The sequence below is a fragment of the Vulpes lagopus genome, chromosome X (genome assembly GCF_018345385.1).
Source record: "Vulpes lagopus strain Blue_001 chromosome X, ASM1834538v1, whole genome shotgun sequence".
NCBI lineage: Eukaryota > Metazoa > Chordata > Mammalia > Carnivora > Canidae > Vulpes > Vulpes lagopus.
Window position 1 is genome coordinate 41,660,387 of NC_054848.1, and position 11,442 is coordinate 41,671,828.

Sequence of the window (11,442 nt, forward strand, 5' to 3'; positions counted from 1 at the left end):
TACAAATAATTTCCTATTTTATGTCAGAAATTCCTACATAGCTCATCACATCCATGGTTAAAAAAGGGGGGGGTGCGGTGGGGAGGAACAGACAACATACTTACCTGGGACTTGGCCATTTCCTGCTCTTCTTGGGAAAAGGCAGAGACGTGTGAAGGCTGAACTGGAAGAATGGAGAAGTGTACAGCATATGAGAGTACTCATCAGGCTTATCTGCCCGGAATTATCTGCCTAGAAATCCCCTCATTGGCTGGGAATGAAGCCAATCTGTGGAAGTTTGGGCACCCTTGTGGTTTGAACACCCCACCTGTGTATTCTTGACTCTTCCTCACATAAGCATCTAACACAAAAGATTTTTTCCTATACACACTTGTGTACAGACCCAAAAATTGTATTTTCAGCCATTTTCCTTAATGAAATAATGTATTCTAATGCATCACGATTCCTCTATAAGTACCTTCATCTCATCACTGACTTTATAGATGCCAAAATTAACCTTATATGACTCAAGATAAGAGATTATTAAGAAAATACAAGAGAAGAAATGCTACACAGCTATTAAAATATTGTATGGAACTGTATACTTTAGTATCTGTGTACTTTTCTGTACATATTTCTAAATTAAAAGTTTTTAAAATGTCACAATAAATTTTTAAGCTGAATCACAGTAAGCTTCTGAATGAAAAAAAGGTAGGTTATAAAACTGCAGGAACTCATTTCAAACTATACGTGAAATGTTTAAAAATGCATACCCCTAATACACACTAAAAACTGTCTAAGAATGGACGTTTAAATTTAGGGGGATAAAATCAATTCCTTCTGATTTTCTTTCCCTCTATTTTTAATTAATCTGTAATTCAAATGTGCTAGCATTTGTTAAACACCAAGAACACTGAACTTTGAAAACTATCATCCTCGTGATATTTGAATCCCGACGATCCCACCCCCGCAGACCCCGTAGCACTAGTGTCTCCCACCCCGCCCCCCAAACCCCAAGCTTTAAGCTCTGAGGTGAATCCTCTTAAGTGCCTCTTCCTTCTCCTCACCTCACTGGGGCCGGCTTGCCCAGGAGTCAGAAGGAAGCCTTCGGGTGCAGATTCCCTTCAGAGGTTGTATTCACACCAGGCCCCTACCCTGGGGCGCGTGGGCAAGGGGAGAGGGGCAGAGAGGGGGGCGCGCCTAAGGAGGGGCCTGAGGAGTGCGTGTGAACCCTTAGCGCAGGTCACTGTGCTGGAAAATGTGTAAAAGTCAACGTTTAGCAAGCCCCATTCAACCCTGACTAGTCCCATAACTTTGTTCACTATCGTGCCCAGAGACCTTCAATCGGTCTCCATCTCCCATCACCCCCAACTCCCCACATCAATGACCTCCCACCACCAAATCCCCCTTCGTTCGTCCCCCGCAGAAGTCCCCATCACAGCCCATCACCTCTAGCGCTCGCCCTCTCAACCCCCACCCCCCTCTCACCCTCTCGACAATAGATTTTCTGCTCACTGCAGAGAAGACCAGTGCAAGAACTGGCTCCGAAAAGCACTTCCGCTTCGGGACCGACTCGTGCTCCGCAGCCTACAGGGCTGCAGCAGCTGGGCGTGCGCACGCTCAGTGGGGGCTTTGAGCCCGCGTCCGCCAATAGTCACCACTGGGCCCCCTCCCCCCACCCCTGGCCCCACGCGAACGCGGCGAGGCCGCGGCGCCTGCGCGGAGGGAAGATGGCCGCACCCGCGCGGTCCCTGCCTTGAGATGGCCGCGCCCACGGGGTCTCTTCCCCTCGAGGGCTGCTGCGTGGGGCAGGTGTTTACTTTGTTCTGCCGAGGCTGTCATTCCTGAGACTTTGAAAACCATTTTCCTTATGGCAGGGAGGGGAATTGCCCAATTGAGGAAAATTCTGGCGGGCGGGAATTTGGTGTCTTGAACCCGAAGGGCAGCATCGGGTGTACAGGTGTAACTGAATAGGAAGCCGGGATGCGTGGCAGAACTGCGCGGCGTGCACAAAGGCTGGGAGGTGGAGAAAGATCACACTGGCTCCCTCCAGTGTCTAGAGCTGGGAGTTTTGAGACGCGGCATAAAAAACAAGCTGAAGAATAAATAAACGGCGACCTAGGATTCCCACACCCTGGGGTGAAGGAAATGTGTTAAGCAGGGGCTGACGGGTTGCTTTCTCTGGATGGCCAGGAACGAAATCCTTTCCTCGGAGGTGACAATTTTGCTGACCAAAAGGAGCTGGCCACACAAATAGCTGAAGCAATGAGCATTCTTTTTTTTTTTTTAAGATTTTTTATTTATTCATGAGAGACACAGAGAGAGAGAGAGGCAGAGAGGCAGACAGAAGCAGGCTCCATGCAGGGACCCCGACGTGGGACTCGATCCCAGGACTCCAGGATCACGCCCTGGGCCAAAGGCAGGTGCTAAACCACTGAGCCACCCAGGGATCCGAGCAATGAACTTTCTGATGGAGGGCAGGTCTTGTTGCAAAGGCCCGGAAGTGGGATCTAATTCCATGTGTTGGAGGAATGGAAACTGGCAGTGTGTTGGGAGCGTAGGAGGTGTGAGGGAGGGAGAGGCAGGTGGGTGCCAGATGCACAGGACCTCCTTTGCCAGGAACAGAGCTCATGTTTCATTCTAGACAGAATGCGAAGGCGTAAAAGGGGAAAGATTTTTTTTTAAGATTTTATTTATTTATTCATGACAGACACAGAGAGAGAGAGAGAGGCAGAGGGAGAAGCAGGCCCCATGCAGGTAGCCCGACATGGGACTCGATCCCAGGTCTCCAGGATCACACTCGGGGCAGAAGGCAGCACTAAATCGCTGAGCCACCAGTGCTGCCCAGGGGAAAGATTTTTAAAAGACCCCCTCAGAAGCAATCTCTCTCATTGTTTATTGCGAGTCTTGGACCACTAGAACATGAGCTTCACCGGGATTTGCTTAAGCACTTCCTGTAGGACAGTATTCTAGACATTGGGAATAGAGCAAGGGAGAGGACAGAACCAAACAAACACGATGGAGACAGCCTGGTTTCAAACCTACCAGCTTTGTAACTACCTAGGGCAGAACTCTCCTCTGTGCTGTTTCCTCATCCAAAAAACGGGGACAGTGACAAATGAATTGATAATTATGATGTAGGAACGAGTTAGGGGCAGATGGGGCTAGACAGAGAAAGATAAGGGAAAGGCCCAAAGTCAGGCTCCCATAAATCTGTGGGCTCCCATAAACCCCAAGGACACTGAGAGGCCCTAGAGTCAGGCTTCTACTCATCCCAAGAAAACAGAGATAGGGCAGCAAAAACAAAAAACTTGGCTCCCTAGCTCTAAAATGTTAGGGAGTATCTCCCTTTAATAGTTACTAAGTAATAATCAAAGAAACTCACCACACCACAAAGAAATAAGTCATTAAGGCGTTATCAACAGTCCCTGCTCAAACTAAGACTGCACAAGAATCTCAAGGCCATGGGCTACCTGGCTAGCTTCTCAATAAAAGACTGCCACTAAAAGCCCTCAGTCACAACTCTTGTCAGGACCTGTCTCACTTCTGAGAGGTTTCTTTGTATCTTTGCTTAATAAACTTCTATCGCAAAAAAATAAATAAATAAATAAATAAACTTCTATCGCTTTACTCATTCTGTTGTCTGTGAGATTCATTCTTCCACTCCATGAGATAAGAACCTAGCTTTCCCGTATCATTTATGTTTAGAACAATGCATGGCACATAGCAAGCACTACATGTTTTATTATCATGATTATTTAAATAAAATTAGGTGTGTATAAGTATTAAACTTTTTTAATAGAAAGGAAAAAAATTAAAAGATAACCTGCAGGCTCCTTTGGAGAACAGACTACAGATGGCAAGGGTAAAAGCAGGAAAAACAGTGTGGCTTCAGCCAACAGGCCCAGAAAAGTGATAATGGCGGCTCGGACCTAGCTCAGTATCTCCTGTGTGCCACATGCTGTATAAAGCACAGGACACGACCTACTTCACTCATATAGTCCCCACTATATGTGAACAGTCCCATGGCCTCCATTTGTCAGATGAGGAAACTGAGTCCTAGAGAGACTAAGTAACTTGCCCGATGTCACACAGTTTCCTAAGGTTGGATCCTTGACTTCTACCCAATAATATTCCTCTTTTGTTTACTTAGTATCCAGTACAACTCAATAATATTCCTCTTTTGTTTATTTAGTATCCAATACAACTTCCAGAAAGTATCTGAGGGTCTTCATCCCAGAACCATTAAAACTAGCCAAGGAAATGATTCTATCAGAAATCTAGATGGAGCTTCCTAGCAGACAATGCAAAGAGAGGAAACAGAGGAATAACTCCTACCTCTTGCTCCCCAAAGGATCAGCACTTCTTGGGTACAAAACATGTCAGTTCTCTCTGAATGCATTAGAAGGTGGGAAGTAGGAAGGGCTGGACCTGTAGGGCTCATCCCAGCCTGGCCTCTTCCATCTTACAAATATCATCCCCCCAACCTTGTTCACACACCCCTGTGTGTAGAGAGAATCTTTTAGGGTTGGTGGGTATTGGGATACAGTGAATGCCAGCTCCAGAAATGTCCCTGAGCCAGGGATACAGCCCCCCAAAAACTGTCCCAGGGTTCACAATGCACAACCACAAGCTTTGTGAGGCCAGCTTTTCTGCACGGAGCCAGGACTCCCACTCTGTCCTGGGCATCCTCTGCCGTCAGTCCCCACAGGTGCAACCTCCTCATACCATGGTCTAAGCAGCACATGGCTAGGTGGACGGGTATGGAAAGCTGACAGTAACTGGTCCCGCCACAGAATCTGTAAAATGTGACATTCCCACCCAAAGGCCCCCCACCTCACTAGTGAGTCATTATCACAATTGCTCTTAAGAGCCATTTCATCCAAGGAGTGTCTCGCTGGCTTGGTCAGTAGAGCATGTGACTCTCGATCTTAAGAATTATGAGTTCAAGCCCCACATTGGACATAGAGCTTATTTTAAAATAAAAGATACTGGGGATCCCTGGGTGTCTCAGTGGTTTAGCACCTGCCTTTGGCCCAGGGCGTGATCCTGGAGTCCCAAGATCAGGTCCCACATCAGGCCTCCTGCATGGAGCCTGCTTCTCCCTCTGCCTGTGTCTCTGCCTCTCTCTCTGTGTCTCTCATGAATAAATAAAATCTTTTTAAAAAAACAATAATAAAATAAAAGATACATTTAATCAAAACTATATTAGTGTGAAAAATAAATAAACAAACAAACAAACAAACAAACAAATTATATTAGTGTGGCCAATTGTGAGGAGTCATTTTGGACCATAAGGTAACAGGTGAGTTTGTCAGAGCACACGAGCCAGTTCTTTGAAGCTGCCATGCTAGCTCTGAACTACTTGCTTCCAAGAGAGGAATCCCCTTCCATTCTTCTGAAGCCACTGGTATTTGTAGTATATACCATCACTTGTATATGAATCCTGAACAATATGTCAGATTTCTCTGTCTTGGCCAATGCAAGTGTCATTAAATCGGGGGCTTATGGACTGGTTGGGGGGCAGGGGTGAATAATGGTGAATGAAGGACAAATTGTGGGTGAATGCAGCAAGGAGAGGTGGAGGGTGATGAAAGGTGAGGTGAATGAGTAGAGTGGAGTGAAAGTGGGTAGTGTGGAGCAGCATGAGGGAATGACTATGCATTTAATTTTGAATTAATGTGAGATCATGCATAAGGGCTGAGTAAATGATGGGAAAATGAGGCATGGTCTAAAGTGACAAAAAATGAACATGGGAGCAAACTGAGTGAATGGAGCAATTCAAGGTGGTGAATGTGAATAGAGCTAATAAAGCAGCAGAGTGCAAGTTATTCTGAGCACTAAGGACCAGAGTGTGAATAAATGATGGTTTATGGGGCATATAAGAGCAAGGGAGGTGAATTTAGAGGGAGAGTGGGAGTGAATGGAGGTAATGTGGGCCATAGAGGGAAAAATGGGGAGCATAAGGGACAAAGAAGAGGGAATAAAGATGTGTACAAGGTAGAATGTGAGTATGTGAATCAGGCTGAGTTTGAGTGGCCACACTCTGAAGGAGAAAGGGAGTGACTACAGGTGAATAAGGGGCAGACTAGGGTAATGAGGGGCTCTAGGAATGTCCAGGGATCCCAGGGTCAATCAGCTCAGGTGAAGGAGCTGATGCATGTGCATGAATGGAGCTAATGCTGGGAAGAATGAGAGGGAATGGAAGCAAAGAGCAGAAGAACGTGAGGAACTGTGGGTGTTGTGAGTCAAAGGGCAAGATGAAAGTCACATGGCCCCACGAGAATAAAGGGGGGATAGGGCCCAGTGTTAGCAAAAAAGTGGTGAATTCAAGGCAGAATGTGACTGAATGAAGGCACTATGGGGCACAACAGAAACAACTAGACAGGCAATCAGGTGCAGAACAGGAGTGGTAAGTGGGAATAGGGGTTACATTGGAAATGAATTCCAATGAATGAGATCATTTCAATGAATGAGAGGCTGAGTGAGAGTAAATGGAGTCGATGAAGAGAATGTGAGGAATGGGGGTGAGCAAGCATAGAATGAGAATCCGTGGGCAACGCGAGCTAGTGTTTGGGAGTAATATGGGGAATGGGGATAACATGGGAGTAGCATTTGAGAGAATAAAGGGGAAGAAGGGGCAGAAAGAGAATGAAGGAGGGAAAGAATGAGGCCCAGAGTCCATGAACAAAGCCGAAGGATGGGCCCTTTGAGAGTGAATGAGAGTCACTTCATGCAGTGTCCAGAAGTGGAGGGGGAAGTAGAAAATGAGAGTCTGAGAGTGAATGGAGGTGAAGAAATATGATGTGAGAGAATTGGGGTCATGTAAGGAGAGGGTTAAGGAACTGTGGCAATATGAGGCCCAGGGTGACTGAAGGTAGGTGGATTAGAGGCACTATAAGTGAACGAGGGAATAAATGATGGAACAAGAATGGAGGTGGAAACAGTAGTAGGGTGTGCATCCACATGTAATGTGTTGTGTATAGTATGTAATGGAGGGCAGAGAGTGAATGGGGCTAACGTGGGCCAGATTCCAGTAAATTGGGGTGTAACGGTGCATAATAAGTGAAGTGAAGGAATTGCTGAGAATGGAAGGGCATGGTGGTCATATTGTGTGGAGCGGGAGAAACTGAGGCCATAATAGGCACAGTGTCGTGAACAGTACTGACTGCTGAGCAGAGTGGGGAGAAGGGAGACGATGAGGGGCAGTGTAAGTGGAAATGGAGGTAACCAAGTGGTACAGCATGATTAAAAACAGTGGAGTGGGACAGTATTTAAAGAATGTGGGGGAATGTGGGCTGATCATGAAGCCCAGGGCCTGAGTCCTGTCTGTGCTCTGCATCTCTGGCCCCTCTCTTCCTGCATCTCTTTCTGACATCTCAGGGTTTCTCCCTGGTTTTGCCTCCTCCCTTCTCTGTGTATAGGTCAGTATCTTTCTTTTTCATTGTGTGCCTGTCTCTAATAAGGGTAGCACTGGGAAAGATGTTGAGGTGTCCAGCCCTCTGGCTCTGTGTTCCAGAATCTACCATTTAGCTATTTCTTCATAGAGCCCAGAGTTCCAGAATGCCCCTAGTTCTAAACAGGGCAGGGTGAGTCTAGAGCAAAGAGTTGGGCAGGAGGGCCTATGGGTGTTATAATGCAGGCCTGGGTCACCATGGTGGTGACCCTGGCCACGCTGACAGTTGCCCCTGTGGATGCCAAAATCTATGAACGCTGTGAACTGGCAATGAAGCTGGAGAAGGCGGGCCTCAACGGCTTCAAGGGCTACAGCATTGAAGACTGTGAGACTCCAGCTGCCCCAAGTCCCACACACACCCCCTAGCCACCCATCATCACACTCAGACCCAGGCCCCCCTTGTCACTTATCATCTCCCTGGGCCAGGGCACCATCCTCTCGGTCATCCCCAGACTGACTTCTCTCATGTCCTTACCATCACTGCCTTCACAACCATCACCCTCATCTCTACCATCAACACCATCGCTACCATCAAAATCATGACAAGTACTATCACCACTGCCATCACTGAGATCTCACCAGAATCACCAACATCATCACCACCACCAAACCAGGATCATCACCCCCACAACTGAGATGACAACCATCCCCACCCCCTCCCTCTTGTCCTGCCATCCCCTTGTCCCAGGACCCATGCCTACCTGCTACCTACCCCCTCCCTGTCCCAGGGCTGTGCATGGCACACTATGAGAGTGGCTTTGACACCTCCTTCGTGGACCACAATCCCGACGGCAGCAGTGAATATGGCATTTTCCAGCTGAACTCCGCCTGGTGGTGTAACAATGGTGTTACACCCACCCAGAACCTCTGTCACATGGAGTGTCGTGGTGAGGCAGCACTGGGAACACCCTGAAGCCCTGCCTGGCCCCACTGCCCAACACACAGAGTGCAAGGTTGCCTAAGCCATAATCTCCGGTAACAAGCAGAAAAATGATAGAGAAAGGAACAGACTTGCCTGGGCTGTTAGAGACACCATCCTGTATCTTTACTGACTACACTGAGATGTTGTCCAGGTCAGGAGGGCTCAGAGCTCCTGGACCTCACTGAGAATGGAGGCTGCAGTTTTCTGGGACTCAGGAAACAGGAAACTTGGCTCCATGCAGAATGGAGGGGGAGATTGTCCTGATTTGGGGCTGAGGTTGTTCAGGCTCTGAGGGAAGAAACACATATCTGTCTGTAAGAACAGAAATAAAGTGTATCTGTGCAGAAAGGAGAGAGCTTTCCAGACAAGAGTGTGGTGTTATTGCAGACAAAATTTAATAGCAGTAGTTGTTCAGGGTTGGCCAAAATGGTGCTGGAGGTTGTCTGAGACAGACCAAAGTGGGAACTGAGGTTACTGGGGGCTAGACCAAATGGAGGTTGAGGTTGTCCAAGTCCTGCTACAATAACAGAAGAGGTTACCCAGGATTGGTCAGCTTGAAGGGTGAGGTTGTCCAGGACTAGCCACCACAGAGGTTGAAGCTGTCTAGGACAGGGTAACATGAATAGTACAGTTTCTCAAGACTGGCTAAAATGGGTTAAGGTTGTTCACTTTGAGGACTTTGTATGTTTCACTTCACATGGAAGTTGAGGAGGGATCAGCTCCAATGGAAGTTGAGGTCCTAGAATGGTCAACATGGAGGTTGGAATTATTTATAACTAGTCAAAATGGCAATTGACCTTGTCTGAGGAAAGCATCCTCATCCTATGGACCGACGGGAAAGTGGCTTCTCCAGCCCAGCCGTCCATGCTGCAGACCGTCTGCCACTACTGCCTATGTCCTCCGGTCCTGCCCGTTTCTCCTGCCAAAGGGACATCTGGACACTTCAAATTTTTCCATAAAACTTGATCGTTGGATCATTAAATCTTTAGAACTGTTAGGAACCAAGGGCCTCCCTTCAGTAGACTTTTCCCTGATTCCAACTACCTTAAATTTGCTCAAATTTGTGGGTGGCTTCATCCCCTCGACTAAACATTTAGTCCTTTGTTAGGCTGACATCACAGAAGCACTGAAATCAACAGTCCAATAAAATACGAACTAGCTATGAAAAAAAAAATGGCAATTGAGGTTGTCCAGGACTGGTCACCATGGTGGTTAAGATCATTAACCAGTCAGAAGGGTAGTGAAGGTCACCCTGGTTGAGCAGTTGGGATCATCAAGAACCAAACACAATGACTGAGGTTGACTGGAACTAAACAGCATGCAGATGGAGGTCATTTGTAACCAAAGTGGCAGTTGAGGTTATCTAGGAACTAACAACATAATGTTTGAAGTCAGCAAGACTGAATTCACAACCAGCTGACAAGTGAATCCAAGGTCATCCAGAATCAGCCAATGTAGTGGTTGAAGTTATTCAGGCTCCAAGGAATCCAGAACCCTTGGGCCAGCCATATACTGTCACCCTGTCCCCAAAGCACCAGATCACTATGTCTCTTTCTTCCTTCCTCCCTAGACCTGCTCAACCGCCATATTCTGGATGATATCTTGTGTGCCAGGCAGGTGGCATCATCAAAGAATGGTATGACTGCCTGGTAAGTTCATGGGGGTGGCTTGGGCCCTGGGCAGCTGGGATAATGGCACTGCCACCCCATCAGCCTATCCACTTCATCCTCCCATCCTCCCTCCCTTCATTTCCCAGGGATTCTTGGACCCGGCACTGTTCTGGCCATTATTTATCTGAATGGCTCAAGGGATGCAATATGCATGCCAAATCTGACTCAAAGAAAATTAATTCATGACTCAGTTTCCCAGAGATAGAGATTTCCTGGATTCAATAAAGGATGCTATCTATAAATAATGCAAGAGACCTCTGATGCCTAACTCTTCATTTTCCCAATGCCTGGAGGTATCCCCATTCAATCACTTCCTCCATACATTCAGAGTTCTAATCAGAGACACCAGATAACTCAGGGTGTAAGAGTGCAGCTTCTCCTGGGTTCAAATATCATCTCTACCATTTATGAGCTGTGTTGTGTTGGGCAAGGCATTTAATTTCTCTGTGCCTCAGTTTCCTCATTGGCAAAATGAGGATGATAATGATAGCAACTATTTCATAGGATCATTGGGAGAATCAAATTAAGAGTGTTCAGCAAGCACATAAAGTGCTTGGTACACAAGGCAGGTATAGGTCTGGAAACAGAAGGGCAGGATGAGTGTCTGTGAAAATTGGCTTTCCTTAAAAAGCATCACTTTCAGAAGTCACTACAGGGTCTTTAATTAAGGTCTTCCCCAGGGAAAATAATATTGGTTTCAGCTTACACTGGAGGCTCAGTGGGAATTAAAGTGTTCACATTCTCCCACATCCTCCCACACTTTCCCATTCTAACATTCTGCACACCCCCTCAGCCCCACCCCGCCACTCCCTCTTTCACCATGAGTATCCTAAATTTCAAATGACAGGGTGGGAATTTAGGCCAGGAATTCAATGGATACACAGGGTAGTAATTTCTTTTCACGAATGCCTGGATTTTGATGTGTCTTGGGCAGAGAATTTAGGAATTTAAACTTGCCACTCTTTCTCTTTGTACCAGCCCCATCAGAAGCCACCATCCCCGTGAGGAAGCAGTCCCCTCACGTCTTTTGTACTTTTTGGTTGGGGGTGGATATTCACCCACCTAAAGCCTTGTTTTCAGTGTTTGTTTCCTCCAAGGTAAGCACAGGTGATCATTAAAGCACATATCCACCAGTGTAAGAATGACTGAGCCTCCTTCCTAAAATGCCAATTTGATTTCTGCCTTCAGCCCCAACCAGCCTAGATGACCAAATTTCACATTTCCCTGGGGATCCATAAAGGGGGCCATCACTCTCAGTACCAATTTCTGTATTTATCAAAAGCAGCAAAAATAAACTCTGCTGAATTTAAGTAAATAAGTGGGTCTCCTAAAAGCCTATAGGTAGCTCATAGCATTTCTGGAAAGACTGTATGATCAAGCCCAGGAAGACGAGAGGTATACACATAGACACAAAG

The 11,442-nt window shown here is 46.8% G+C and overlaps 2 protein-coding genes across 7 annotated transcripts in view; one reads left to right on the forward strand and one right to left on the reverse strand.

Annotated features, from left to right (window-relative positions):
- ZNF182 (zinc finger protein 182) overlaps window positions 1–1,622 on the reverse strand; it is a 28,119-nt gene extending 26,497 nt beyond the window's left edge. For 3 of the 6 annotated variants that reach the window (XM_041742236.1, XM_041742235.1, XM_041742231.1), the window contains exons 1-3: window positions 1,468–1,622; window positions 1,047–1,230; window positions 105–163 (exon numbers count right to left, since the gene is read on the reverse strand). In XM_041742236.1, coding sequence (XP_041598170.1) covers window positions 105–119 — 15 coding nt within the window. In that variant the 5' untranslated portion in view covers window positions 120–163; window positions 1,047–1,230; window positions 1,468–1,622. Of the gene's footprint in view, window positions 1–104; window positions 317–1,046; window positions 1,417–1,467 lie in introns of those variants that run through there. The other 3 variants (XM_041742233.1, XM_041742232.1, XM_041742234.1) reach the window with 3 other exon arrangements.
- A 5,993-nt stretch (window positions 1,623–7,615) lies between these two features.
- Window positions 7,616–10,232, forward strand: LOC121483566 (sperm acrosome-associated protein 5-like). Its single transcript, XM_041742238.1, has 4 exons — window positions 7,616–7,760; window positions 8,164–8,322; window positions 9,928–10,006; window positions 10,114–10,232. Exons 1-4 carry the CDS (start codon window positions 7,616–7,618, stop codon window positions 10,211–10,213), a joined length of 483 nt encoding a protein of 160 aa, XP_041598172.1. The 3' UTR covers window positions 10,214–10,232.
- The last annotated feature ends 1,210 nt before the right edge of the window (window positions 10,233–11,442 follow it).

What these genes read in the sequence shown, in the direction of transcription:
- LOC121483566 (XM_041742238.1), top strand. Translation starts at nt 7,616, where the DNA reads ATGCAGGCCTGGGTCACCATGGTGGTGACCCTGGCCACGCTGACAGTT. An exon ending in GGGCTACAGCATTGAAGACT is followed by an intron (nt 7,761 to 8,163) that starts GTGAGACTCCAG and finishes TCCCTGTCCCAG; the next exon opens with GGCTGTGCATGGCACACTAT. An exon ending in CTGTCACATGGAGTGTCGTG is followed by an intron (nt 8,323 to 9,927) that starts GTGAGGCAGCAC and finishes CTTCCTCCCTAG; the next exon opens with ACCTGCTCAACCGCCATATT.